The 25,414-nt window shown below is 40.6% G+C and overlaps 1 protein-coding gene and 1 pseudogene across 2 annotated transcripts in view; one reads left to right on the forward strand and one right to left on the reverse strand.

The window, feature by feature from the left end:
* SMAP2 (small ArfGAP2) overlaps positions 1-25,414 on the forward strand; it is a 47,682-nt gene that overhangs the window by 13,479 nt on the left and 8,789 nt on the right. The window contains exons 1-4 of one of the 2 annotated variants that reach the window (XM_024738794.1): positions 7,707-7,825; positions 16,538-16,671; positions 17,920-18,005; positions 18,992-19,070. In XM_024738794.1, the coding sequence (XP_024594562.1) occupies positions 17,923-18,005; positions 18,992-19,070 (162 nt within the window). In that variant the 5' untranslated portion in view covers positions 7,707-7,825; positions 16,538-16,671; positions 17,920-17,922. Of the gene's footprint in view, positions 1-7,706; positions 7,826-16,537; positions 16,672-17,919; positions 18,006-18,991; positions 19,071-25,414 lie in introns of those variants that run through there. The other variant, XM_024738792.1, reaches the window with a different exon arrangement.
* Positions 19,077-25,411, reverse strand: LOC112395540 (polypeptide N-acetylgalactosaminyltransferase 1 pseudogene; annotated as a pseudogene).

The raw sequence follows: 25,414 nt of genomic DNA on the forward strand, positions 1-25,414 counted from the left end.
ATTGGCATATTCTTATATCTCACACGCTTCAAACTAAGTGGCTTCAAGATGGTTTCTCAGCACTATTGATGTTTCGGATACTTCTTTGTTGAGAGGTTGTCCTGTATAGGAGGTAAAGCAGCATCCTTGGCCTCACCTACTACATGCCAGTAGCACCCCAACTTTCTGCCAGTTGTGACAACTTAAAATGTCTCCAGACATTGACATTGCCACTTGGGGGGAAAATTCCTTCAGTTGAGAAGCACAGCTCTAAAGAAAGAAGAGGGGTACTGTTTGAATGTGGCTACTTTTAATATCTATTTTCATATTGGTTCTCTGCTGCTTATTACTTGTCCTGGGGTTGGAGGATGAAGAGCAATCTCATTGGTCAAGAGCTCTATCACCTTTCTTTGGTAGCTTCTTCTAAAGATATGCCTCCCCTCAGTGGGCAGGCTTACTTTGCATCTTCAGTATTTTTTTCAGAATATGAGAAGCTATTGGTTGTTGCAAAGAGGAAGCTAAGGCTTTAATGGGAAGTAACTTAAAAAACATAAAGAACTAAATGTCCCCAGGGAGTGAAGACAATAACTTCTAGCGAATTGAGTTAAACATCTGTTTCCTGAAGTGAGGTCATGGTGATAAGAAATTAGTTTAATTATAATGTCAAGTTTTGAAATGTCAGGTCCACCTGGCCGACTTTGAAATAATTGCCCAGCTGTTAGCTCAGCAATCCATCTCTACACACCTCCAACCCCCAGCCTGATGAAAGCCATTGAGGTAGTGATTGAAATGTTCTAGCTCTCTTATAAGATCTGGGTTTTATCCTTATGCTTTTGCTACAAAATGTTGGTTTTATTTTATTTAAAAAAATTTTTAACCATTTTTTTGAAGTATAGTTAGTTTACAACATTGTGTTAGTTTCAGGTGTACAGCAAACTGATTCAGTTATATATATATATATATATATATTCTTTTTCAGATTCTTTTCCATTATAGGTTATTAAAAGATATTGAATATAGTTCCCTGTGCTATACAGTAGGTCCTTGTTGTTTATCTATCTTATATATAGTAGTGTGTATATGTTGATCCCAGAGTCCTAATTTATCTCTCCCCCACCCCCAAAATGTTCTTTTTAGGTTGAATTACTTTACATTGTCCCCAGTGTCATCTTTTTCTTTTTTTTTTTTTTTGTCATCTTTTTCTCATCTCTTTTCAATCCACATTCTGGACTGGGTTGGGTGCAGAATGATGCTCTTTGCTGATTGGGGTAGAGTGTGTTCTATGAGCATCCTTGCTGGGATGCTCTGGGATCCCAGAGCCATGACTGAGACACTTGAGCCTGTGTCAGTCTCTATCCCTCAGTCCTGGCAGGCTCCGTGTTCTATTCCAGCTGAGCCTTTGCCGGAGTAATTGGCCACATGGAGCCTTCAAGCCAAACAATTGTTTGTACTGAGATAGTCTCACTGTTTGGCTCCTAATGAAATAATCTCCTTCCTGCCCCCAGTGAAAGCAGCTATTTTTTATTTCCTCCCTCCCCTTTTCAGAGAAGCCATGCCTCAGCTACCACTCTTCTCGCTTATTCATGAATGCTTTAAGCAGGGTCTTTGTGCAGAGGAAATTAGCTAGAGCCAAAATATCCGAGCTAACCAGGATACAAGGAACATTAAGGACACCCTTCCTCCTAATTTTCTATGTAGGACATTTAAATCACCTTTGTGTGGTTTTCTGAGTAATAAGGGATTCAAACCTCAAGTCCACATAAGAAAAATACTCATTCTAGGTTTTTAAAAAGTATGCTGACTTAGGCAGTTGTTACCTAAAGGAGCTCACAAAATAAAAACAAATATAAAACCCAGCGACAGAACAAGCATAGCTGAGTGCCACTGGAGAATGACACAGTGCTGTGAGAGTCAGAAGAGGAAGGAAAAAAGGCTTGATGGAGACAGCAAGATTTTCACAAAATGAGGTTTTGCAAATGGAAGTAATAGCCCACGTAGAGCTATTTGTGAGCAATATTAAGTTGATCCAGAAAGTATAAGTAGTCCAGTTTTCCTTATTTGTCAAACCTGTGAACCTCCAAAACATGAATTCAGGAAAGAGAATCCACAGGTAGAGACAGAAAGTGTCCTGCTTCTCTTTCCCTCTTTGGGTGCTTCTTCTGGATTATCGATTGCTTTCATTATATTGCTGCCTCTGCTCTAAAGCTCTGGCTCGTATATAGACACAGATCACTTCCTTTGATTCTTTTCCCTTAGCCCTGTTAACACCATTCAGAACTTTGAGTACAAAGAGGGAACAAAAAAGGGAACTTATCACAAAATATATGAAACTAAAAAACAGCCACCCTTTTCTTTGAAGGTTTAACTTCTGATCCTACCTCGCTTGGCTTGTTCCCAGTCCCTGTTCTGTTTCAGAATCCTGAGGTCACGTGCCTTAGCTTCACAGGACCAGTGTAGATTCTTATTTACCTTGCTTGATTTTTTTTTTTTTTTTTTTCAGCACCAGGTCCTCCTCCATGTGAAAGGTACTGTCTAAGGACCCACCACCAGCAATTTTCTCTCTAGAGAACTTGACCCAGAGGATAAAGCCAAACTAGCCTTCTTGTGCTGCTGCACACTTAGGGCTCTTTTACTCATTTCTCAGTGGATAGGCATCCAGGCCTCTTCCTAAGGTTACTGGCATAATCAGAGACCTCATCCTCCAGGCTGAACTCAACATTCTCCAGAAAGAGAGGGGCTTCCCACTTGGAGGCCCAGCACTGTGTACCGCAACTTTCATACTGGTCTCTCATGGGAGCATTTATTTGACAAGAGCTATGAACATACTGGTTTTTTTTAGAAGGGATAACTTTTATTTTGACTTCATAAAAATTTAAAACATTTAAACAGCAAAGCATTTGCTAAACAAAATAACAGAGGTTAAAGAGAAATTTAAAAACAAGAAACAAAAAATTGCAAAATGTCAATTCCCCTAATCTATGCATTTAGGACTAAACCAATAAGAATAGTACTGAGATTAGCTGGGGATGTTGTTATTTAGTTTTTGTTTATTTTTACATTGTTTTAAAAACCAATCAAAATTTGTAGGGATAAATATTGTTACATTTATAGATTTTTAATAACAGCTTGTTGCATTTCCTGTATTGTTTCAAATGCCTCCACCTGGTCACATCAAACCTCAGTTGATGCTTTAAGTAATAGAGGATCTTTTATTGCAGCCAAAGTATAGCAGGTATGCTGTCTAATTCTAGAGAGTCCAATGAAGTGGAAATAATATATTCTTAAGCATTATATTAAACCCTATCTTAGGAGTTATAGTAAAAGCAAATGTAGCATCAATTGAATAACAGCCATTAACCAAAGAGAGAAATCAAGAGGACGTTTAAAGACAGAAAACATTAGGCAGATGTCCTGCTATGCTTGTGGATATTTAGGAGGTGGCTGCTCTGGAATTAAACCTGGACATGACCCTGGGTCCCTCAGCCCTCATGGTTTGACCTCCTCCTTCCCTGGGAACTTGATGAAGGAGAGGGATTCCCTGACCCTCTCGGGCCTCTGCTTGCTGAATAGCAGGGCAGAGGAGCCCCTGGGGGAAAGCTGGAATTTAAACCCTGCTTTGGCCAATTTTGTCTCCTGTGACCATTTCTTTTCTTAGCTTGTTGAGCTTTCTCTCAGTCAACAGAGATGCCAGCCAACTTTGTTGAGGGTTTTTTCTCATGGGACATGATCCGTCTTTGATAGAAGGAAATGTTTCTTTCCAATTCTCTCTCTAGGTCTTTGGCCAGCTTTCTGTAGGAGTTGCACTTGGGGAGTACACTGCTGATATTTTCTTACACTTTGGGAAGTTTCTTCTTTACTTCTAAGCAGTAAATTCCCTCCTTGATTAACTTTGTGCGAAGTTTCATTATATGTTCTTGATGTAGTTCAGTCACTATTTGAAGTTTCAGCTGAAGCTTTTGAATTTCACTTTCAAGCTGTGAATATTCAAATTGCAAAGAGGGTTGCTCAGTTTGGAAATTTCTCATTTGACTTGTAAGCTCCTTTTCATTTGATTGTCTTCAATAATTTTTTAAAATTAATTTATTTTTGGCTGCATTGGGTCTTCATTGCTGCGCCTGGGCTTTCTCTAGTTGCAGTGAGCGGGGGCTGCTCTTCGTTGTGGCGTGCGGGCTTCTCATTGCGGTGGCTTCTCTTGTTGTGGAGCACGGGCTCTAGGTGCTCGGCTGCAGTAGTTGTGGCATGCGGGCTTCAGTAGTTGTGGCTCACGGGCTCTAGAGTGCAGGCTCAGTAGTTGTGGCACACGGGCTTAGTTGCTCCGCGGCACGTGGGATCTTCCTGGACCAGGGTGCGAACCCGTGTTCCCTGCGTTGGCAGGCGGATTTTTAACCACTGTGCCACCAGGGAAGCCCATCTTCACATAATTTTTAAAATGTTCCTTGTTTTTCTCCTTCGAGCCTTCTTAAGGAAACATTTAAGTAACAGCATGGATGAGTTTCTTTGAATCTACTTCTGACTCATAGTCTAGGTGGTCTCCATTTTCTGATCCATTCTTTTTGTCTAATCCCAAATTGCCATGATCCACATAATCTCTAAAGAGAGCAGGTAAATTTGTCCTCTCCAGCACAGTTTTTGTCATAGATCTTTTTAGCTGGCTCTTTTTATGATTTACAACCTATTTCACCCGTGTAGTTGAGTTTTCAAGCTTTTTTTTCTTCACTTCCCACACTCTTTGCCCCCATCCTGCAGCTTCTCGGGAAAGGAATCCTAGGCTTTCCTGAAAATGAGTGTTTTCAACCATACCATCCATTTTTTCCCTCTGAAGTTGTTCTGCATTCTTCTGAGGCGCTTTTAGGGTGTTTTGGCACCAGTCACTAAGGGTTGGAGAGAGTTTGACATATCTTTGAGTAACCATGTATGTCCTTGAAGGCAAGCCACCATCCCTCCATGAAATGAAAGTTTAGGGGCTCACTTCTAGTTATTTTTCAAGAAAATCTACTGTGTTCTCAAGTAAAGAGGTGGACATGTTTAGATTATTACGTTTTGCCATACTCAAGGTTTGTAACGTCAGAGGACTGGCCTCTGCTGCAGGCATCAGCTTGTGTAATCAGTCTAACCTTCTCACTGACTTTATGAGATTCTTCAACCCGGGCAGAAGATGTTTTGGCTAGCTCTTTCCCCCTCTTTAAAATATATCAGCTCTCTACTATGAAAACAATCATAGCATCACATACCAGAACCTCCCAGGGAAACCCCAAGAGACTTGGGCCTCAGGCTTTTAGAGAGCACCGCCAGCAGTACTGCACAGCTGCTGCTCCAGGACTGGCTGGAAAGACACCTCTGTGGCAGTCGGAGGCCCTCTGTGTAGAATCAGGGACTCACCTTGTCCGGGAGCCCCTCAGTCTGCCTCTTGTCCCCAAATCAGAGAAAGGCCTCTGGGTGTCTGTGGGTGAGAGTCACCCTCTCAGATTTCTCTGTGTGGCTGGAACCTAGCAGCTGGCAACTACACACATCGTTTTAGAGGAAGTGATGTCTTTGTTGGTATATAGAAGTAAGAAGAGGAATAACAAGAATTGATTCTAGAAAGGCCCAGATCATGGAAGAATTTAAGCCACACTTAGTTTGGAGTTCAGTTGACAGTGGGGGTCTAAATTACACGTCTTCGAATGGGGCAGTGACATCATCAGCACATACCTTGGCAGAATGTCCTTTTCAGAGGCAAAAAAAAAGTTCAAACTAGGACCTGGTCCTTTCCCTTCTGAAGTATTCTGGGAAATAGAGTTGAGTAATAAAGATACAGGTTGTTTGATTTGGTAGTCTTTATTACCAGAAACATCACCTAAGTATACATTAGTTACCGTCCACTGCTGGGATAGCCAGAAAGGAAGAGATAGAGCCTAACCTGCAATAAACCTTTACCTTCCAATAATAAATAAGGCAAATAAGATTGATGTGGAGCTAAATTTACTAAAAGTTAATTGCCCTTCCTTCAGTCTTTTCAGAGTAGTTAATTAATTTTAGAGATACAGTTATTATCTTTTAGCCCATAGCTTTGTGGCTAGCAGGGGTCAGGTAAATACCATGAGATATGTACAAGCATGTTACTGGACTAATTCAGAGCAAGTACCGGTTTTCCTAGGATTTAAAGGAAATCAATAGCCAGTGTATAGAGAAGCTAAGAAAGCTGCTGCACCCAGCAGTAGACATGTGCCTTGTTCTAGCGCTGGCCCTTTGGCTGTTTTATTGTTTTAGTTTTATTACTTTGTGTAGGCTTTTTAAAAATTGTATTTAATTTTCTCCACCACCACCCCCGCTCCAGAGCAGAGCAAGGTCAAGGCCAATCCACTGTCTGTAAGCACTGCTAACGGCAAGAGAAAGATTAACAATGTCTCCTCCTTTTTTCCCACTAGCCCCCATTCCACTTCCCTGTTGATTTCCTAGTGTTAAAGCTTTAATGTCTTTAGAGAAAGACCATTTTATTTTATTTTAAAAAGAATTTATTTATTTATTGGCTGAGTTGGGTCTTCGTTGCTGCGCGCGGGCTTTCTCTAGTTGCGGCGAGCGGGGGCTACTCTTCATTGCGGTGCGGGGGCTTCTCCTTGCAGTGGCTTCTGTTGTTGCGGAGCACACGCTCTAGGTGCACAGGCTTCAGTAGCTGTGGCACTGGGGCTCAGCAGTTGTGGCACGTGGACTCTAGAGCGCAGGCTCAGTAGTTGTGGTGCACAGGCTTAGTTGCTCCATGGCATGTGGGATCTTCCCAGACCAGAGCTCGAACCCCTGTCCCCTGCACTGGCAGGCAGATTCTTAACCACTGCGCCACCAGGGAAGCCCCAAAGACCATTTTAAGTTATCTGCTGAAATGGGTTTAGATGTAGACTAACTAATTATTTCATCAGTGAGTGCTCAGCAGTGTTCTACTTCACTAACCACCTTTTTCTGGTTACCTGGTAGGAGGATAATGTTGCTTTGCTTTGTCTCCATGGATATCATAGCAGTTTGTTTGCTACATCTGTTCTGTCATTGACCTCCTGGATTAAGTTGGCTCAACTGGCTTGTATTTTAGTTGAGTGTAGAATAGCTGCTCTCTTCTTCTAGAATCTCCAAACCTCTATCTGTATCTTGCATTTTTTGTTATTTTATATAAATATGGGAGTAGTATAGAAGTAGCACCAGGAGGTAAAAATGGTAAGAAGGCAGATTAATGGGACTCAGTGTAAAGAAGGCATCTCTAGTATTCAATGCCATCCAACAGTAGAATGGCCTTCCTTTTGAAATGGTACATAACTGACTTAGTACCAGAGCTGTTTAGGGAGGAACCAGATAAAAGGATCTCAATGACTAATGAGAAGGTTAGACTCACCGACTTCTAATGTTCTTTCCACCTCTGATCTTCCAATTTTAAATTCCTTGGTGTAGTATTTACCTTTATTCTCTAATCAATCTCAGAAATCTTTCAATTTGTTTTGTCTCAAACATTTAAGAAGATAACTTTTAGGGCTTCCCTGGTGGCGCAGTGATTGAGAGTCCACCTGCCAATGCAGGGGACACGGGTTCGTGCCCCGGTCCGGGAGGATCCCACATGCCGCGGAGCAGCTGGGCCCGTGAGCCATGGCCGCTGAGCCTCCGCGTCCAGAGCCTCTGCTCCGCAATGGGAGAGGCCACAGCAGTGAGAGGCCCACGTACCGCAAAAAAAAAAAACAAAAAAAGATTAACTTCTGCTTTTTCAAATATATGAACGTGGACAGTGTCTCTTTTTGACAAAAGGAAACAACATTCTTACAAGATGTACCGGATGGAGAGGGACTTACTTCTTCTCTTGCAGAGCGTACTCAGAGCAGAGGTTGATTGAGTAAGCTTTTATTTTGGCCTCATGGTTCCTTAAAATGTTTGTACTTGCAGAGGTTCAAAGTTACTGTTTATTGTTATTTTGGAATAGGGAACTAGGTGAATTCTCTTTTGTGTAGATGGAAATAGGCTGATAAACATACCTCTTAGTAGCCCTACTTAATTTCTCCAAGATGCCACTGGTGTTTATGTGTATTCTTCTTTGTAGTGAATCAAGGTTTGAAGGGATATAATGAGTGGAACTGAGGTACCTAGCGTTAGAATTGTTCTTAAAACAAATACTGCTGCTTCTTTGCTTTGATTCTCGAATTTCATGCTGGAGTTAATGACAGGCCAAGTTCAGGAGAAATTTGCTTCTATTTTCAAATCAGAATGTGTTGATGGAGGTTCTTCCTTACGTGTCTGTCACATTTAAACCAGCTTTCAGTGCCAATCATAGGCTCCATGAACTGAATTTGATTTCATATTTTTAGACTCATCAAGATCTAACATCTTCAGGGAATTCCCTGGAGGTCCAATGGTTAGGGCTCCGAGCTTCCCCTGCAGGGGGCACAGGTTTGATCCCTGGTCAGGGAACTAAGGTCCTTTATGCCTCATGATGCGGCCAAAAAAAAGACCTAACATCTTCATAGATTATTTCACGTTGTACCTTCAGAACCACTGAATTTCAAGCAGGAAGGGACATGAAAATTTCCTACAAATCAGCCAGTAGAACAATGGTACTAGAAGGGACTTTACAGCTCATGGTTTACCCCACCCACTGTGCAGGGATCATTTCTCCACCATCCCTGAGAATTGATCATCCGGCCTCTTCTTGAACACTTGCACTTACTGGGATTCCACTGTTTCTGGATATGCTGCATTTGTTTTCACGGAACCTTAATTACGAGTTAGGAAATTCTTCCCCAGAGTGTGCCCAAATCAACTTCTACTCACTGGTGCTAGTTATGCCTTTGGAGCCTCACCAAAGTAACCTAATCCCTTTTCTGGGTAATATCTTTGCCTTGAAAGTGTTTGAAAAGTTCTTCTCCCTTCATTTTGCAAAACAGAAAAAAAATTGTATGCTTTTTATCTTGTTAATTGATGACTTCCTTTAACAAATACTTATTTTGTATGTACTACTTGCAAGTATGGTGGTAAATGTTTGGGATAAATGATGAAGGGACAAGGTCCTTGCCTTCCAGAGCTGATTGTCTATTTAGGGCAAGAAAGTTTCGTAAGCAACTAATTGTAATAAGATGTTAAGTATTGGAAGAGCAAAGCATGCAATGGACTCTTAGCCATAGCAAAGGTCAAGATTTATTCCCTTGATGGCCTCACAGAAAGAGGTGACATTGGACTAGATTTTGACGTTTTTGAGCAGGGAATGGAGGAGAAAGCCATTTCAGGTAGGAAGAAGGTGTAGGCAAAGAGGCGTGAGTCATGACATTTTTCAGAATGATGACTTGCTCGTCCTGTGTAAAGCACGGGCTCTTAAAGGGCTTTATTATCATGCTAAGGAGTTTCAACTTATCTTTCAGCCAGTAAGGAGCCATGGATGGCTCTGTTGTTTTGTTTTTAAAATACCTGTACTGTTTTTTCTCATTACAGAAGTAATGCAAGTTCATTGCAAACAATTCAGAGAGTATGTTAAAAAATAGGAAAATAAATATTTCACAATCCCACTACCCAGAAATAATAGCTTTTAATATTTTACATATATTCTTCTAGACATTTTTTCTGTGCATACATTTATTCACATTCTTAAACAAAAATGGTTTGATTTGTTCTGTTTATACTGTTTAAAATTGTATTTTATAATTAATATAACGTGGACGTGTTTCTATATTAAATAAAGAGCTACAATTTTCTTTTCCCTGAGTAGTGATATCATAGTTCTTTTATGGAATCTGTTGATGTTTTTTGTTGGAACATTAATATATTACTGAACATTCTTAATATATTTCTTTGTGTACTTGACCTGTTGTTTCCCTGATGAATTCTTACAGCAGGGGTGGGTGGTGTTCAAAGGATTTAGTTACTTTCAATTATTATTATTATTATTTTTTTTTTTTTGCGGTACGCGGGCCTCTCACTGTTGTGGCCTCTCGCGCTGCGGAGCACAGTCTCCGGACGCACAGGCTTAGCGGCCATGGCTCACGGGCCCAGCCGCTCCGCGGCATGTGGGATCTTCCCAGACCGGGGCACGAACCCGTGTCCCCTGCATCGGCAGGCGGACTCTCAACCACTGCGCCACCAGGGAAGCCCTCAATTAATTTTTAAACAAATTTTGCCTCCCTGCTGTGTGCGAGGAATTGTGCTGTGTCCTGGGAATGTAACAGTGAACATCACAGATCTGCCTGCTCTTGTGGCACTTATAGTTTAGTGGAAAAGACATGTTCAGCAATCACACAAATAAATATATGATAAAATATGGTACAACTTAGAAAAAGTAAAGGGTAAAATAAGTGAAAGTCTATAACCTTTGAAAAGTCCTTATTTTTAGAGGTATATACCAAAGTATATACAGATTGCATGGTATGATATTTGGGATTTGCTTCAAAATATTCCAAGGTTGGGAGTTGAGTGTGTGGGAGTATAGCTGAAGTAAGATTGGCCAGAGGTTGATAATTGCTGAAGCTGCTGGTTAATTATGCTCGGCTTTTGTGTGTTTGAAATTTTCCATAACGAAATGTAAAAACCAGAAGAAAAGATGGAAGAGAGAATATAATCTGGTTTAGATTGGGGGACCAAGGAAAGGCTCCTTTGAGGAAGAAGCTTTTCAGCTGAGACCTTCATGATATATAGGAGTTGACCAGGCTACAAGGGGTGGATAGTGGTTGGGGAAGGAGCTCTTTAGGCAGTGAGAGCTGCGTGTACAAAGGCCAGAAGCCCTAAGTAAAGAACATGTTGGTGTTTTGAGGAAATGAAAGAAGGCTGGCATGATTGGAGTTGAGAAGATGGGGAAGTAGCCATGGGCCAGATCATATAAGACCTTGGAGACCACGTTAAGGATTTTGTTCTTTAATCCAACAGTGACAGAAGGCAGGCTTCCCTAGAAAGGTTTTAAGCAGCTGAGTGACAAGGTCACTTTTGCTTCTTTAAGAGCTCAAGCTGACTGTTTTGCAGAGAATGGTTTTGCTTTGGTGTTGGAGGAGAAGGGAATGTAAAAGCGGTGAGAGACATTAATTAGGAGGTTATCGCACTAGTCCAAGAGATCTGGCGCGTTTGGATTAGAGAAATAGTGTTGCAGATGGAGAGAGGAGATACTGATTTGAGAGGTATTTGGTCTTGGTGATGGTGTAGATATGGCGACTGAAGAAGAGAGGTATAAAAAATGATGTATAGGGCTTCCCTGGTGGCGCAGTGATTGAGAGTCCACCTGCCGATGCAGGGGACACAGGTTCGTGCCCCAGTCCGGGAAGATCCCACATGCCGCGGAGCGGCTGGGCCCGTGAGCCATGGCCGCTGAGCCTGCGCGTCCGGAGCCTGTGCTCCGCAACGGGAGAGGCCGCAACAGTGAGAGGCCCGCGTACGGCAGAAAAAAAAAAAAGGAAGAAAATGATGTATAAATTTCTGACTGCTGCGTTTGAACGGATGGAGGTGTAATTGATTAAGATGGAGGAGAATGGAGGAAGAACAGGTTTTGTGACAAGAGATTGAGAGTTAAGTTTGGAATATGCCATTCAGAAAATTAGCACCAATTTACATTTACACCTCTATATTTGAGACTACATGAAAAGTTTAAATTTGGGGGCCTGATCTGTACAGATTTGTGTTTTGGAGAGATTATTCTGGTGGGAGTCTGTTTAGTTGTTACTCTGTGAGCTCTTTGAAATAGGGAATCTCATCTTTATTGTCTCTGCCTTTGTATTCCTGGTACCTAGCAGGCAGAGTGCTTGGCACATAGTAGGTACTCAATAAATAATATTAAAAGAATGAATGCTTAATATAACATTGTAAATTAACTATATTTCAATAAAATTTTTAAAGAAGAGCTAACAAAAAAATCTTATGCCCGTTTTAAAAAAATGAATGCTTATAGGTGAGATATGAGAAGGTCTAGGTAGAAATGGATAGATTCTGGGAAAGTTTCCAAGGTAGATTCAACAGGGCTTGGATGGAAGATGGAAGAGAATTTCTCTCCCTTCCTTCACCCTTCCTGCTGAAGAGCTTTTCAACAGCTCCAAGATGCTGGCAGGTCTAACTTATGGGTATCCATTGATTTAGCAATGTTTTCTTTTTCCCCCTTAACATTTATTTTTTGGAACTCCATGGGTTAGAGATCAACAAGTTGTAATTAGTATAATAGTAGCTTCAAGCTATCTGTAACTCTAGTTCTCTTCTCTCTGCTGATTTCTCAAGCCCAGAACCCTCCTAGGCCTAGTAGCTCTGGTGATGGGGGAAGTTTCAGCAGCAAGAAAAATTTGCAGCTGGGCATCAGTAGTTAACTCGGTTATGTAGAAGCCATCCAGTAGTTGAATGTAAATTGGATTTATTTATATGCTTTCCATTTTACAAATGGAGAAATAAGCCCTGGAGAATCTTGTCGAAAGGCGTGTAACTAGTCAGTGTAAGCCCAGATTTCCCTGATACTGGGCTGGTGCTTACTAGAGCTGATTTCTTGACAGATTAGCCAAATCCATATACGTTCTTCATTTTTACTGATCCCTCATTGCAGAGTGATTATTTATTAATTTTAATATTGCTTAATGCTTCCTGAGCCTGCTTGTCGGCCCCTGATGAATATGTTCACTTAGCCGTGACCTTGCTCTTATGTTGTGCTAATCACTACCAGTTTATATCACTGTCTATCATCCTCTTTGCTTTCAGAATGGTTTGAAATATTGCCTCTCAGAGTCTCTTTCCATTTTCAACTTCAGAATGGTATCTTTTACATTTTCTCCCTGGTTGCCATGGCCAATGTGTATGGAACAATTGGATTATCTTTGCATGTATCCCATATTTAAGTAGGCTGGCCTTGTAGCAACAGTACCAGGTGCTGTGGAATCCAGGCACATCAGATGGCTGTCAGCTTCCCACCTTCCTCTGTGTGTGCAGTGGAGGCGTGTATGGACACCAGGGCAGGGCGGGGGCGTATAACAGAAAAGGGGAACAGCTGGGGGTTTAAGTAGTATATTCTCAAGGAATATATTGAGGGAGATAAAAGAAGCTGCTTAAAATTTCATGTTTTCTGAAGACTTTGAAATTGTATCGAGGGTAAGTTTCTTTCTGCTCTTCAGTCCGTTGATTTTGATTCTGACGTTTTAGGACTAGAACTCACATTCCTAACAAGCAGCATTCTGTGGTGTTGCATAGTGTTGGCTTATACGTATGAATTCGTTAACATGCCCTTGTCGGACTTCCCTGGTGGCGCAGTGGTTAAGAATCCACCTGCCAATGCAGGGGACACGGGTTCGAGACCTGGTCGGGGAAGATCCCACATGCCACGGAGCAACTAATCCCGTGCACCACACCTACTGAGCCTGCGCTCCAGAGCCCGCGAGCCACAACTACTGAGCCCACGTGCCACAACTACTGAAGCCCGCATGCCTAGAGCCTGTGCTCTGCAACAAAGAGAAGCCACCGCAATGAGAAGCCCGTGCACCGCAACGAAAAGTAGCCCCCACTCGCCGCAACTAGAGAAAGCCCAGGCGCAGCAACGAAGACCCAACACAGCCAAAAATAAATAAATTAATCAAAAAACAAAACAAAACATGCTCTTATCATGAAGGAGATGAATGGGAAATGGGTTCCAGTAATCTCATTCTATGCCATGTTCTTATATGTAGCTCTCTTTTATCGTTACCCCTCTATATTCTCAGCACTGTGAGGTGAATATTATTGTACATATTTTGTAGATGAGGAAACTGGGGTTTAGGAAGCTTAAGTATCTCTCTGAAGGTCACACAGCTAATCATTGATGAAGCTGACCTTCGAAATGTAAGTTTTTTTTCTGGCTGCAAAGATTATGCTTTTAATAACAACACCATTTTCCCATATTTTCAGCCATATAAGTATCTCTCCTGTGTTTTCCTTTTCTCCAATTTCAGAATCCTTTATGGAGCATGCAGTTATTGATTAATAAATCTAGTGGCTTAAAACTAAAGGAGGCTGAGTGTCTGAGATAGAACTGTCCGTATTTCACTGGGAAAAGGTTGTAGGAGGGATATGGGAGGGGGAGCAGAGAAGGCTTCCTCTGACCTTTCATGAAAATTTTATTGCCTGTGTTTCTATACTGAGGCCTTGTTAGTGGCTCCAGAATATCAGGATTTAGTCTTGTATTCCTCCAAGACAAAGAGACGTTAAATACTCTGGAACGGGATCTGGAGAAATTCCACAGTTGTGACAGTAGCTTAGATGTTTGGGAATCACCTTCTCCAGACTTAGGGTCAGGAAGCAAATAGCATAACATTCCACAGGTAACTTTTTACTTTTTTAATTTTTAATTTTATTTTTGGCTGCATTGAGTCTTTCTTGCTGAGCACGGGCTTTCTGTAGTTGCAGTGAACAGGGGCTACTCTTCATTGCGGTGCGCGGGCTTCTCACTGCAGTGGCTTCTCTTGTTGTGGAGCATGGGCTCTAGGCGTGTGGCCTTCAGTAGTTGTGGCTCGCGGGCTCTAGAGCGCAGGCTCAGTAGTTGTGGCGCACAGGCTTAGTTGCGTCCCGGACCAGGGATCAAACCCATGTCACCTGCATTGGCAGGCAGATTCTTAACCACTGCACCACCAGGGAAGTCCCACAGCTACCTTTTAATTAGTGTTTTTGGCTTCTGATTTTGTTAGCAAACAAATATAATGTAACTATCTTATGAGTTCTAGAATCTCGAGCAAAGGGAAAATGGTAAAGAAACATGAAATATTAACTTTTAGTCCCATTTTAAATCCTGTATAATTTAGATTTTACCTGAGTTCCTTTATGAAAACTGTAACCCAAAATAGACATACAGCACGCTAAGGAACCTCATTCACATCTATTTAGGTTTTCTGTTTTGTGTTTATGTTAACTCCCACTGAAAGAAGTGTGTGGATCATTTGTGTGTTTATTGGCTACATAGCAGATCTACTGTGCAAATCTGGGGATTTGAAGGGACTGAAGGTCTTTTTAGAAGATAAATCTGAGCCTAGCAAGATTAGAGCAGTAAGAGGGTATTGGGATAAAATTTGAGGCAGAGAACACCACCTGGTGGTTATAAAGAGGATCTGAGCCTTCTGTATTTGTAGTTTTTGCCATAGTATCAGTAATATCTTTGTCCAAAAATTACATTCTTACTTATAATAATTGCAGATTCAAATTTCTAAGAATAATTTTCTGCCATATGATTTTAGCATTCCCTTATTAAAACTGCTGCCAAAACCCTTAGACCAACCAAACTATTATCTGTGTCCAGCAGAAGTGAAACCTCATGTCCTTTGTTGCTCCAAATGCAGGTCCTCTTTATCTCTGTAGAAAATCAATTAGTGTCTTTTCACCTCTTTATCAAAACCTCTAACTCTGACATCATGCTTCTTTTATGTGGTAAATTTCTGCTTAGTGGAATGATGGCAGAGGAGATATTAGTGATTTTTCAGCAGGTGTTTGGCAGGTGTCATATAAAAGTAAGTCAGTTTTATCCTGTATAAAAGTTATGAAGAAGAGATTGAAAATTTCCCAGAGTGATTATTAGGGTGAGCAAAGTTGGCAGGGGATGGGAGATTGTGTAACAGAATTTTACTGAAATACGTATCTGAGATTTCTTTTTTATTGCTATAAGTATCTGTATTATTTGACAATCGTGAATCTAAATAATTCTGTAGTTGGGTAAAGTAGGGACATCAGCCCGAGGGGAGAGGATCCTATTAAGTGAATCTGGATGCATATTTTATAGGCCTGGTTGGGAGGGGAAGATAAACAAAGTTTTAAATTTCAGGCTGAGCCTTGAGCTGGCATGGCATGTCTGTATCTTTTTTCCTGGTAGGAAAACTGAATCCAGGTCTCACTACCATTGAAATGTTTCTTGAGGGAGGGCTGTTCGTGTAAGATACTAAATAGAATGTGACATGACTTCCCATTGTTCTCCTGGGATTTTTAAAAACCATGAGTAACCGTATTATAATATTTGCATTTCAACACTCATCAGATACTGTAAAAAGCTGCTCCATATTCAAATGCCCACACATTATATAATCCCATTTATATAAAATGTCCAGAATTGGCAAATCTACAGAGACAGAAAGTAGATTTGTGGTTGCCTGGGGCTGGGGTGGGGGGAAGTTGGGAGGAAATGGAGACTGCTTGCTAATGGGGTTGAGATTTCTTTTTGGGGTGTACACCATCACCAGAATTAGATAGTGGTGATGGTGTACAACTGTCTGAGAATACTAAAAACCACTGTGTTGTACACTTAAAAAAAACTTAAACTTAAAGAAAGCTGATTCTTGGAGGAATGAACAAAACCAATTTTTTAAAGAAAGGTGATTATGGGAATTCCCTGGCAGTCCAGTGGTTAGGACTCAGCACTTTCACTGCCAGGGCCTAGGTTCAATCCCTGGTTGGGGAACTAAGATCCTGCAAGCTGCACAGCACAGCCAAAAAAATAAAAATAAAATCTAAAAAAAAGTTCTTTAAAGATGATTGTGGTAACAGTTCTCTCACTTACGTTCTAGCAGAAATGTTGTCTGATAACCTAAATATTCCACTTTGGGTCTTGAATGTTGTTCTAATTGGTACTTTATTGCCCCGTGCCTGACCTTCACAGGACCACGATGGGCCTCCTGGAACATTGGTGTGTTCATCTGCATTCGATGTGCTGGGATCCACAGGAATCTCGGGGTGCACATATCCAGGGTAAAATCCGTTAACCTCGACCAGTGGACTCAGGAACAGATCCAGGTATTCACACAGCCCAAGAGTGAGTCAACTGCTCCCATATTTCCATGTAAAAGTAGTTCCGGATGAATTTCAGTCAAACTGGGCATAAAGGTGAAGGTAAAGGAAAGTTTAGTTGTTAAACACTTACGTCACATTTAACATTTTTAATCTTTGTATTTAAGACACAAGTTATTCTACTTATATTTTGCTTCCTTCAAAGCACTAATAGTCTATGGACTAGGACCCCATGGATCCGTGAAGGTATAAAGGGGGATCTTTGGATTATTTTCTAAGGGCCTTGGCATTTGCAGATCTAACATTTATAGTTTTAGATACTCACTTAAAAGAAGAAAACCCTCCAACACATAGACTTATAATAGTGTTTTATTGCAGAAATGCATATATGAATCTTGCTTGCTGTCAGGTTGGTGGGCTGGGCATGAGATACTTAAGTTAGTGAGTCCAGCCTGGCCCAAGAGCTGCACCTCGATGTGGCTTCATTGTTCTATATTCTCTTCCTGCATTGAAACTTGTTAAAGTAATTTTTAAAAAAAATTTTTTTTCCTTTGTTTGGGGGGAAAGAAGCTCCAAACAAAACGAGTTGCTAAAGTTGGTGTTAGAAATAAGAGGTTATTCCTAACAGAAAATGGCTTTAGAAGTTACTTTAGATTATTTTTATGGATTCACTAAAGGACTAAAAGGTTAGTTATATTTTCCAGTTACACTTTACTGTATCTTATGAAGGAAATTACATGCCATGGAGGTATTTGGGAATTTGAAGATTTTTTAAAATCTTGGAATTTCTCTCTCACAAGTGTTAAGGAGTCTTTCAAAAGCCTAATGAGAAGCACATTTATTGGTACTACAACGGAATAGGTTAATTACTGCTATAAACTCAGAATTGTAGTTGTTCCTGATTATTGCCTGCCTGATTAGGCACTGATTATTGCCTGCCAAGTAGACATTTTGATTGGCAGCTATGTCTTGGACTTTCAAATGGGATCTTGAATTATTATTGAATTAAATGTATCCTGTCAGACAAATCTTTCAATAAAAGGAGGAGGGGTGGCAGGAAAGACAGCTGTGAAAGTAAATGGTTGGGAGTAGAGCAGAGAGAATCATGGATTGGAAACCAGAAGACAGGTTTAAATCTCGGTTCTCCCACTCCCTAGGTTGGTTCTTCAATTGTAAAATGGTACAATTGGGTGAGAAGTTTTTCAGTTCTTTCCTGATGTGACATTCCTTGTTTCCACATCTTTTTTATTGCAGTGCATGCAAGAGATGGGGAATGGAAAGGCAAACCGACTTTATGAAGCCTACCTGCCTGAGACCTTTCGGCGACCTCAAATAGACCCGTATCTTTTCTGGAGCAACTCAGAAGGCTGAGTGGTTTTTTTGGTGTTTTGGGAGAGTCACACAAGACTCAGAACCCATGATCTGACTGGGCCATATTTATATGTGGATTAGTCGAAGTCTGGCTTTTCCTCTCTCCAGCAACCAAGACACACAGGAAGTCCACATATACTTTCTAATGTCAGAATGGTGGTGTCACATGGGGAAGACTTGTTCAGGAATTAAGACTGCAGTGGTTCACTGTGAATTCTTCCATAAAGTGACATCTCCAATAATTTTTGGATCTCTGAAACCATTGTTTGATAAAAAGAATATTTATTGTGCTATGTTGAGTTAGCAAAACTACCATTCATTTTTAACACCTTTTTATGTCCTAGCTCAAAGAATTAACTGTTGTTGACCAGTTAATCCATGACTTTCTTCCCCCATCCCCTCAAAAGGAGATAGCACCCAGCTCACAAAACCAAACCCCCTGAACGCAGTGCTTCTCAAAATGTGGTTTGTAGACCATCTTGTTAGAGTTTGCTTTTGGTGGGTGCAGGTGGAACCTGTTAAATGCAGATTTGGGGCCCTGCAGAGGATCCACTGATCAGAATCTGGCAGTGGGGCACAAGAGGTTATAAGGGGCACTCGGGTGCCTTTGTTTAAGACTTGTTGACTTAAGGGCTTTAAAATAGATAAATGACTGCTTTACCTGTATTCTAGAACAGCCACAGGCTCCACTGATGTCAAAATGAGGATTGATCCCATTTTCTGCTATCATTACTCTGAAGGAAAATCCTAGGAAATGGTGATTCCCTGCAGTAACCACAAAGGAGGCATTTAAAGGTTTTGGTCAGGGAAACCCCACGTGAAGAGACGGGAGCCATATGGGGAAACCAGGCAGGAGGGAGAGAGGAGAACAATGTTCCATGAGATACAAATTGACCTTTTATAGTCATTCCATGAGAAAGATTTGTTTGATTTATCCTTAATAAGCTTTTTGCAGAGCTGTCGAGGGATTTATTCGAGATAAATATGAGAAGAAGAAGTACATGGACCGAAGTCTGGACATCAATGCCTTTAGGGTTGGTTGTAAATCTTTCAAGTTTTGTTCATAATAAGTAATTTGCTTATTAATCAGCCCAGGTGGGAATTTGAAGAACAGCTACCAAAATACTCTAAGTCCATGAAGGAAAAAAAAAAGCCAGCTATAGAATCAAGACCATGAAGTATCATGGAGCAAACTTTTGCTGCAGGGATGGACCAACCATCAGTGAATTCTTTACCGTGATTTGGATTTAGGTGTTAGTGATTCCCAGTTCCAAATTCTTCAAATGGACATGTTGGGCATGCTAGATCAAACAGAATAATATGTGTGCGTATGTGTATACACGTGTGTGTGTGTGTGTGTGTGTGTGTGTGTGTGCGTGCATTTTTTTGCTGTAAATGCAGTCAACAAAATTAGGTGTAATTAAAGCACCAGAGTTTCCTTCAGTTTGACCAGCATATTATTTCCAGTGTGTCGACAGACTGCCAATGGGACCCTTGTTCTTGAGAGGGGGTTTTAGGAGACTCCCAGTCGCCAAGTACACTTTTCATCCTAGGCGTGTAGTTAGAGTCTGAAATACAGTGTATGATAACTGGACAAGTATAACATACGGGAGGAAGTACAACACGGTTTCTGGAAGAAGAAAATATGCCTGACTAATGACAACTAGAGTGGAACCAATCAGTATGACTATTTAGACCTTCAAAAAGCCTTTGACAAGACTCTATAGTAAATTTGCCTTGGAATAATTAACTGTTTCTCTACCCAAGGAAGTATGGAGAATATGGGATTCTCCAGTTCTAGCCAAGGACCTATCTAGCTATCCTCTATCTTCTATCTGTTATTTATTTTAATGGAAGATGTACTAGCCAGTGAAATCATTAAGTTTACACAGGGCTGTAAGCCCTTCCAGGCAATTTAAAGTCAAGCTAATTGGAATCAGCTCCAGACTGATCTTTTGAGCTTGTGTGAAAAGGGACACTAACTGGGAGGTGAATTTCAGTGTAGGCAAGTGCAGGGTAATACGTGTAGTTAGGTAAAGATAATTCCTTCTCAACTTAGTATGAAGGACTCTTACCTCACAGTCATCCAGAAAAGGGACCTGGAAGTTATTGTAACTGTCCCAAGAAAGAATTAACCCAGTGCACAGCTACGGCTTGGATGGCATCATCAAAAAGGGTTTGAAACCAAAGCACAAACGTTTCCTTTCACTTGTAGAAAACTGTGGTCTCTTTCCTTAGCTCTATTCATTGTACCAGACCATATGAAATCAGACAAGGTCAGAAAAAGGTATCTGAGGTAATTCAGAAGGTGGGAGAAGAGGAAAGAGAAGCTATATGGAGATAGATAGTGTTCATTCGTAATTACAACACATGTGCCGTACCCATGAAAGCAGCCCGTTTTACTCACTGACTGTTTCCATTTAGGAAGGAAATATTTCCTATGTGCCAAAGAGCTATTTCAAACTTTTTTATTTGATGTACTTAGATTTTTAAAAAATACTCTTGCAAAGATTTATATGCCAAGAATTAATATTTGCTAAGTGAAGGCATTTATTATCAAATCTAAAAGAAACTGGCTTTGTTAATTAAAGAGTATTCTTTTTAAATGGACAGATAGGACATTTTTAACTTCAAGAAATAAAGTGTTCTGTATTAAAGCATTACACTATGCATGAAACAGACATAGCTGCATGTGTTCTTCATGATTATAATACCACTTTATAGATAACATGAAAGTTAAAGTGGAAAATCCATGCCTACTCTTATCTTTACTGATGATTATCATTTTGGTGTGTTCCCCCATTTTCTCCTACTTTTTGGAGGCGTAATTATAGTACAGTTACATAGAATGTCTCCTGCTTTCACTCGACTTAACAGATCTTTTTTTTGTAACGTTACTTGTTAGTTTTCACAACTTGTAATTGTTGAATCTTATTCAGTGAGTAACTAGATCACAGTTTATTTTACTATTCTCCCCTGTGGCATAAAGGTTAAGTTTTTCTTCAGCATATAAAATTCTGGGATGAAGTTCTTGGTGTATATAACCTTGTCCATGTTTTGGATTATTTTCTTAAGATACATTACAAAATATCGTATTATCTAGGGTAAAGGGTTTCAGCATTTGTCTCTTTGTACTTTTGCCAATATACTTTCTAGAAGTTGTGCTATTTTATACTGTCTTCTCAGCATTGGGTAAGAGTGGTAGTTTTACTCAATCCCTACCAATATTAGATATTATTATTAAGATTTTTCTCCCTCAAAAAGTGCTTTTTTTTTTTTTTTTTTGGCTATGCCTTGCAGCTTGAGGGATCTTAGCTCCCCAACCAGGGATTGAACATGGGCCCTCAGCAATGTAAGCGCAGAGTTCTCACCACTGGACCTCCAGGGAATTCCCCCCAAAATGAATTTTAAATTTCACTTTCGATCATTAGCAGGGCTGACCATTTTTCATGTGTATGCTATACTTCCTCTTGTTTTTAGTCAAATTTTATTTTTTAAAAAAGCAGCAGATCAACATTACAATTCAAGAACCTAATGTAAATATGCACTTGACAATGAAGCACATCTGAGTATGGAGTGAAAAAAGTTTTCCAAAAAACCATCAAATGTATCATCTCCAAATACCCAAATAATAAGTCACTTCTACAGGCCTTTTGTTGAGTGGAATCGTAAACAAAGAACAGAAGATTTATTGCTGCGAAAACAAATCTGTAGTACAGTAGTATGAATCTTGGGTATTAAACATAATCAGTTGAATCAAGTTAGGAAGTTGAAAATCTAATAAGAAATTGGTGTGTATGAGAGAAAGTCTATAAGCCAGCTGACCCAAGAGCAACTGAGATATCAAACTTGTTCAGTGAAACCAGACATTATTTTAAATCTCCATTTTTTGAAGGCAATTAAAAATTACAATTCCAACAGCCCACAAACTAAATTTAAAAAGCTGTAGAAAGCATTAAAACCATGTTCAAAGAGCCACTTTTTCAGCTCAATTTCAGCACCCCAAGGGAAAAGAAAAGCATCCATGACTATCACAGATGAAAACAGAATGAATGTCATCAGAATCAGTTATTTTTCCCCACTGAGGTATAAAATCTATATAGAAATTTGATACTATACTGTAACAACTTGTACTTCTCATAGTTCTATTTTAATGTCCTTTAGACCCTGTTTAATATAGTTTTCTTAATTGTTATAAAAATGTTTTCATGATTCTGAGTCTGGTTCCAGTTCTTTTTCATTTTTTTATATCAATATTTAATAACACTGGCTACCAGTTCTAATCAGAAAAAAAATCTTGGACGTCTCTTCATTATAACAGCATATTCAGCAGAAATTACTGATGTGCAAGCAAACCATGAAAGGTACAGCTCTCTGGAAATCACATTTCGTAGATTGCTTCAGTCTGAATATGCTTTACAATGATTCTTGATGGAAGACTCTTCCGATCTTGTAAACATCAGTGTGCACAGTCTCGCTACTGCGTAGTTTCCTGTCCTTGGACAGGACGGCCGGTTCACAGCTAGTGAAAGCGAGAACAGTCTAAGTTTTAACGGCTGATAAACCCTACATCCTACAGGAGGAAAGCACTTTTCCTTTTTTGCTACTTAAGAATGTGGCAGAAATGGATGCTGAGGTAGCCCCGTCAATCCTTATTTTCTTCTTTCTTTGTAAATTTGGTCTCAAAATTCTGGAAGGGAGACATTTCGAAGAAGCCACTGCTAGGACTGGCTTCCATTGCAGTCTCTAATGCAGGGCACCTGGCTATCCTCTTCTGTGGCTTTCTCTAGGCACTGATTACTGTCCACAGGCTGCAGGGTTAATTTCGCCGGATCATACTCCCAAAGTTGGTTGCCTTTTAGGTGGTAGCATTTGAGCATTGTGACTGGGCCAGTAAGTTTGCAGACAAAGGTCATCGGTTCTAATTTCTTTGTTGGCAGTGTAAGAGAAAACCGGATTACCTCCCATACCATGACAGTTAAAAATTCCAACTTTTTCATTCTCTTTTCTAGCCATGTTATACAGACACTGATTTGTTCCCACATTTCGTATCTCTCCCAAAGAGAAATAGTGATGTGGAATCTGAGAATCTGCATAAATATTCTCTAGGTACCAAAAGAAAGGTCTGCATTGGAGTTTGCGTCTTAGACCAAGTCTTGGTGATATATCTCCATAATCTACCTTTGTAACACCTGGATAAATTATACAGAAGAAATGCTTGAATTCATCCATACACACTTCTGCAAGTCATCTGTTATTTTTATTGATAATCTGCCCTGTGCCTCCTGGAAACGTGTAGGGTGTAGCTTTCTGAAACACATGTCCAACATGTGAGCAAGTAACAATCTCCAAAGTTCCTCCACACTGCCAAATCCTAAAGGAAATTTCTAGGTTTTCTCCTCCCCAAATATCCATTCCAGCATCATATGTTCCAATTTCCTGAAAGTAATCTCTATTGAAAAAAGGCCTCCTGCCATTGTAGGTGTTCTCACGGGAAGAATTCCATCCCCTTTCCTTCTGTCCATTTCTCTTTGGGGAACAGGATACCAGCGAAAATTAAGCTTCCAGTTGAATCCACCATAGGTCATGTCAGAACCTGCCTTGTATTCAAAATTATCATCACTGATCACATCAATGATAGGATAGTCCACTGTCTTCCTGTCATGTTTGATCCTGGCTAAGAGAGGCTCCAGCCATCCCACTGTACACTCACAGTGAGCATCTTAAAAGGTGATCACTTGGCCTTTAGACACTTGGCCTTTAGACACTGCAGCTCCTTTTAACCTAGCTCTGATCAATCCAGAGCATTGCTTCATTCGAATGACATGAACTGGTAATTTAATTTTTTCACCTCTCTAGAGGTCTTTTCAAAAAGTCTCTTTCACTGGCCTCATCTACTAGAACAATTTCTTCTCGCATGTGTCTTGGTGAGCGATTAATGACACTATGCACAGTTCGCAGAAGTGTGCTCCAAGCCTCATCGTGGGAAACAATCACCACACTTGTGATAATATTCCTTGTGTCCAGGAATATTATCTGGATACACCTTTGTTTTACACCCTTCTAACCTAACATCTGGTAAAGATCTGTTGAGTGCAGTCATCTCACTTGCCGTTAAATTGAACTGATTGATTTTAAACATGTCTTTCATCTTTTCTTGATCCTCTTTAGTAGGAATGACGACTGGTTTCCCCATTTCTCCAGGACTTTCATGAGGCTTTTGTACTGGCTCTAGAACATCCCCAGCAGCAAGTCCTCTCTTTATTTTTTCATCACAGTTGTTGCATTCACTGAAGTGAAACAGCAGGAACATATCCAAGAGTACCCAAATCAAGGAGGTGGCTAGGACCACCTTGCAATACGCAGATTTTCTCACGGCACTTTAAGTCAAACGCAAAATTTTAAAATATATATAAATATACAAAGGTCATGAAAATTATTCCAATCCAGTTTCATCAGCAGTCACGCTCATAACCTTGGTCCGCGCGCGGCGGCGGCGGCGGCGGCGGCGGCGGGCGCTCCTCGGGGCCGGCTCGGGAGGTCGCGGCGCGGGCGCTATTTGTCGGGCTACCGTCTGCCGCTTCGCCTCCTCGACCACTGCCTGCGGCTCGCCCGACGCGAGCCCCGCCTCCGCCGCCTCTACTTCCTTTTATATGCCTGTGTTCTTGTTTACTTTGTGGCTCTGTTATGCCTTGAGATTTGATGATAAAAATGTGACCAGTAACGGTATAATCTGTGAAAGTATTATGAAACTGCCTCTGAAAGTAACAAAAACTGAGAAAGGCTTTCTAATATTCTGGTTTTGATGTGCTTTTTGGTTTTATACAGATGATGCATTCAGGACACCCTGAAAGGGATACTTGAATCCTTTTACTCATTTTTGCCTTATTTTCTTGGTTTTTGTTTTTCTAATCTTTAAGCTTGGTTTATTTTCTTATTTTTAAAAAAGGAGATGAAGAGGGAGAGAACTTTTGATGGAAGTTAGAAAATCACAAAGGCTGTATGCCGAGTAAGATGAACAGTTTTCACCCCTGTGCCAAGTTGAGCAAGTTAAACTAGGGTCAAAAAGGGGCAGCAAAACCGGTGAAATGGTTTAACCCCTGTAGATAACCCCATCTGCACACTAGCGGTCATAAGTGTGTTAGACAGAACAAGGAGGGAGGTGCTTAAGAAATTTGAAAGATGCCTCTTGCAGTCTTGAGGCCAGGGTGGAAGAGGCCAACGCTCATGCCTCACACCAAGAAACCCCGAGTTTGTCAGACTCCTACATCGGATTCAGTAGGGATATTTGTGTCCTTTTGGGCCATTTGAGGTTATAATTTGTTGAACTGTTAGTCACCATGGGGCCTGTTCTTTGTCTTGTTTTGTTAAATCATCC

Source organism: Neophocaena asiaeorientalis, unplaced genomic scaffold, assembly GCF_003031525.2.
Source record: "Neophocaena asiaeorientalis asiaeorientalis breed wild unplaced genomic scaffold, Neophocaena_asiaeorientalis_V1.1 scaffold106, whole genome shotgun sequence".
NCBI classification, from domain to species: domain Eukaryota; kingdom Metazoa; phylum Chordata; class Mammalia; order Artiodactyla; family Phocoenidae; genus Neophocaena; species Neophocaena asiaeorientalis.